General features: G+C 40.2%; 1 protein-coding gene across 1 annotated transcript in view; it reads right to left on the bottom strand.

Annotated features, from left to right (window-relative positions):
* Positions 1-964: 964 nt before the first annotated feature.
* Positions 965-3231, bottom strand: part of LOC111862947 (katanin p60 ATPase-containing subunit A1) — a 31323-nt gene continuing 29056 nt past the window's right edge. The window contains exons 8-9 of the mRNA XM_023848830.2: positions 2058-2167; positions 965-1161 (exon numbers count right to left, since the gene is read on the bottom strand). Of these exons, the coding sequence (XP_023704598.1) occupies positions 1007-1161; positions 2058-2167 (265 nt within the window). The 3' untranslated portion in view covers positions 965-1006. The remainder of the gene's footprint in view (positions 1162-2057; positions 2168-3231) is intronic.

Here is a 3231-nt window from a genome sequence, read left to right on the forward strand (position 1 = left end):
TTACTTACTTACTTATGGAGCTGAGCCCTTCTTGAGGAGAAACCAAAACAGCAGCTACTCAAGAATTTCCCAGCATTTTATGGAACCCGGAGGTTCATTACCGTGTTCACAAGAGCCCTCCACTGCTCCCTATCCTGAGCCAGATCAATCCAATCCATACCATCCCATCCTATTTCTCAAGATCCATTTTAATATTGTCCCTCCACCTACACCTTGGTCTTCCCAGCGGTCTCTTTCCTTCTGGCTTTCCCATCAATAACCTATATGCATTCCTCGTATCCCCCATTTCTGCTATGTGCCCTGCCCACCTCATCCTCCTTGACTTGATCATTCTGATTATATTTGGAGAAGAGTACAAGCTATGAAACTGCTCATTATGCAGTTTTGCCCAAGCTCCTGTCACTTCATCCCTTTTGGGCCATCAGACGAGGTTGGGTGTTAGAAATGAAAAGTTTAACATTACTCTATTCTGGGATGTGAGGCCATGTAGTTTGGTAGATGGTTCTCCTCCAATTCTTCATTCTTTCCCACCCTAATCTGCCCTTTGAATTATTCACATTCATTCTGCCCCTGAAAAACTGAACTTTAAGGGGGCACCTCATCATTCTTGTTCCTCCCAACCTCCTTCTGCCTTTGCCCTCCTTGTTCAGATTGGGAGGTTCCTCCAAAACACCTTTTTTTAGCAAAAGTAAAAAAGAAAGAAAACTGTATGGTGTCACATCCTAGAAACAGTCTTTTTAATCACAGCTGTGAGAATATCAAATCATATATAAATAAAGTTCCTATGCATCTAAACATCATGTAGATGGTTACCTTTTGAAGCTTGTTTAAGCATTTGAGTACTAACAAAATTTAAGACTGCAGTGTTCTGCAATATGGTGCCAGTTAGTTTGTTAGTTAAGCTCTGGAGAAAGCTACTTTCTCCATCTTCTTTTACACTTAACAACAGACAACAGGTTCATCCAAATGATTTGTCTTCATGGTCACCAGTTCTATGGCCTTGCTATCAAGAGAGAAAGCAGTTCCAAACAAACCTGCACACATTGCTGATGTCAGATCCTGTATACCCTTCCAGCTTAGCAACAATGACGTTGGTGTCCAGTGTTTCATCCACAGGCACGCCTTCAAGACACAACTTCAGCAGTGCAGAGCGTGCTTCATCTGCATCAGATATGCAGACACTCATACATACTACAGTAATGCAGTGCAACTTCCTCCAGTTATGCAAAATATATAAGGGGTACTTTTTATCATTCTAAACAAAATAACTAACCCCCATGCAGCAGAGTCCTCTTTGAGGAACTAATAGTCGCTCAATTAGTCAAATCTTTCTCCAACTTCTGTGGAACATGGACTCTTTACAACCATTTCACAAAAATTCAAGTTAAGATTCACAAATTTTCTAAAAAAAAAAAAACTCATGTCATCATGTGATGCCATGTAATCTGGTAGATAAATACCAATATTTCAGAAGATCTGATGCCTCCTCCTTCATGTGCAGAAAACAGAGAGGACACGTTCCTCTTATAAGATGGTCACTTTCAACTGAACTGCACACCCATCATGTCCCAGAAGATGACATTTATTTATTTATTTGTAGTTTCTTAGCAACACTCAATAATTCAGACTATACAACACTGAATGGTTGAATGACAGTGAATAATGATTTGGAATGGAATGTGGAAGGTAGTGGTAGTGTCCAAATTTAAGGTACCATCCTGGAATTTGCTTGCAGGAAGTAAAGGAAACCACAAAATACCTTGATCAGGATAGTTGGTGTCCCAGCCAACCAAAAGAATTAGAATAGAATATATGAGGGGCAGGCCTTCTCAGCCCTTGCACCGCAACCTTAGGTCTATTGTGCTTCCCCCTTTTTAATTATTCTCTCAGCAACCCCACACTTTGGATGAAGCGCAGGATTTTGGATGTGGGGATGTTAAAATAGTCACTTGGTTCCATAAAGTACTGATCCAAGTGATGTAATCTTAAATAAGCTAAAGAATCAAAAGAATTAGAATACACATTATAAATTTTGTTTTATACTATATATATCTCACCATTTGGCAGAGGAATGTAGACCCTCTTTTCAAACCTCCTCCTGAAAGCCTCATCTATGTCCCAAGGGTGGTTGGTGGCAGCAAGAACCATTATAACTTTGTTTTCACCACTGAAATTCAAAACACAGAAGCTCCTGAGACCTTCACACTAACCATGACAAAAATGAGTCTCTTTGCTACTTCAAAATGGACTTATGAACAAGATAACAGGGAACTACAATCCAGTTAGTGTGTATTTGTATCAGTTGTTGATTCTTTATGGTAGTTTTTTGAGTTGTACTGAATATAAGAAATACACAAGAAGAGATAAAATCAGAAGCTAGGGCAGGATATGAAAGCAGCTGTCCAATACTCTTTCTGCCCTTGTTCCTCCCTATGCCCCATTCATAGCTCCACTGAGTGCTGTGGGACTCGTGACCATATTTTACTTTTAACAAAAAAATAATGAATATTACTAATCCCCTACTCCCCCAATCAGATCTCCAGGGGGGGAGTGTTTCTAGAGGAAATGTCATGCAGACTCGCCGACAACTACCACGCATGGTCGCCAGCTTCTACAACTACCACGCACGGGCAGTGATCTACTACAACAAGAAAAAGCGCGAAGATCGGAAGGAACATCATGGCTACAAGATTGGAACATAGAATGTAAGGACCTTGAATCAAGCAGGCAAATTGGAGAATTTGAAAACAGAAATGCAGAAGAATGAGGTGTCTGTTCTAGGTGTCAGTGAAGTGCGGTGGAAAGGACAAGGTGAAATAAGAAAATGTGATTATACAGTGCATTATTCTGGAAGTGAACGGGCTGAAAGAGGTGTGGCAATAGTGGTGCATAAAAGTGTAGTGAGCGGTGTTGTTAAGAAGATTGTTTGTAATGACAGAATTATTGCTCTGAAGTTAAAGGCGGAACCGGTAGATATACTGATTATGCAAGTGTACATGCCAACATCAGAGTATGAAGATGATGAAGTGGAAAAAGTGTATGACACAACTGAAGAAATTCTTCTGGAAGATGGAATAGGTGACACAAACAGCATCATATTGGGAGAATGGAATAGCACTGTTGGAGATGAACCATATCAGAATATTGTTGGATCACATGGACTAGGAAGATGGAATCACAGGGGTCAAATGCTTATTGACTTTTGTGAACGAAATGGACTGATTGTCACCA

The sequence above is a fragment of the Cryptotermes secundus genome, unplaced genomic scaffold (assembly GCF_002891405.2).
Source record: "Cryptotermes secundus unplaced genomic scaffold, Csec_1.0 scaffold763, whole genome shotgun sequence".
In the NCBI taxonomy this organism is placed as follows: domain Eukaryota; kingdom Metazoa; phylum Arthropoda; class Insecta; order Blattodea; family Kalotermitidae; genus Cryptotermes; species Cryptotermes secundus.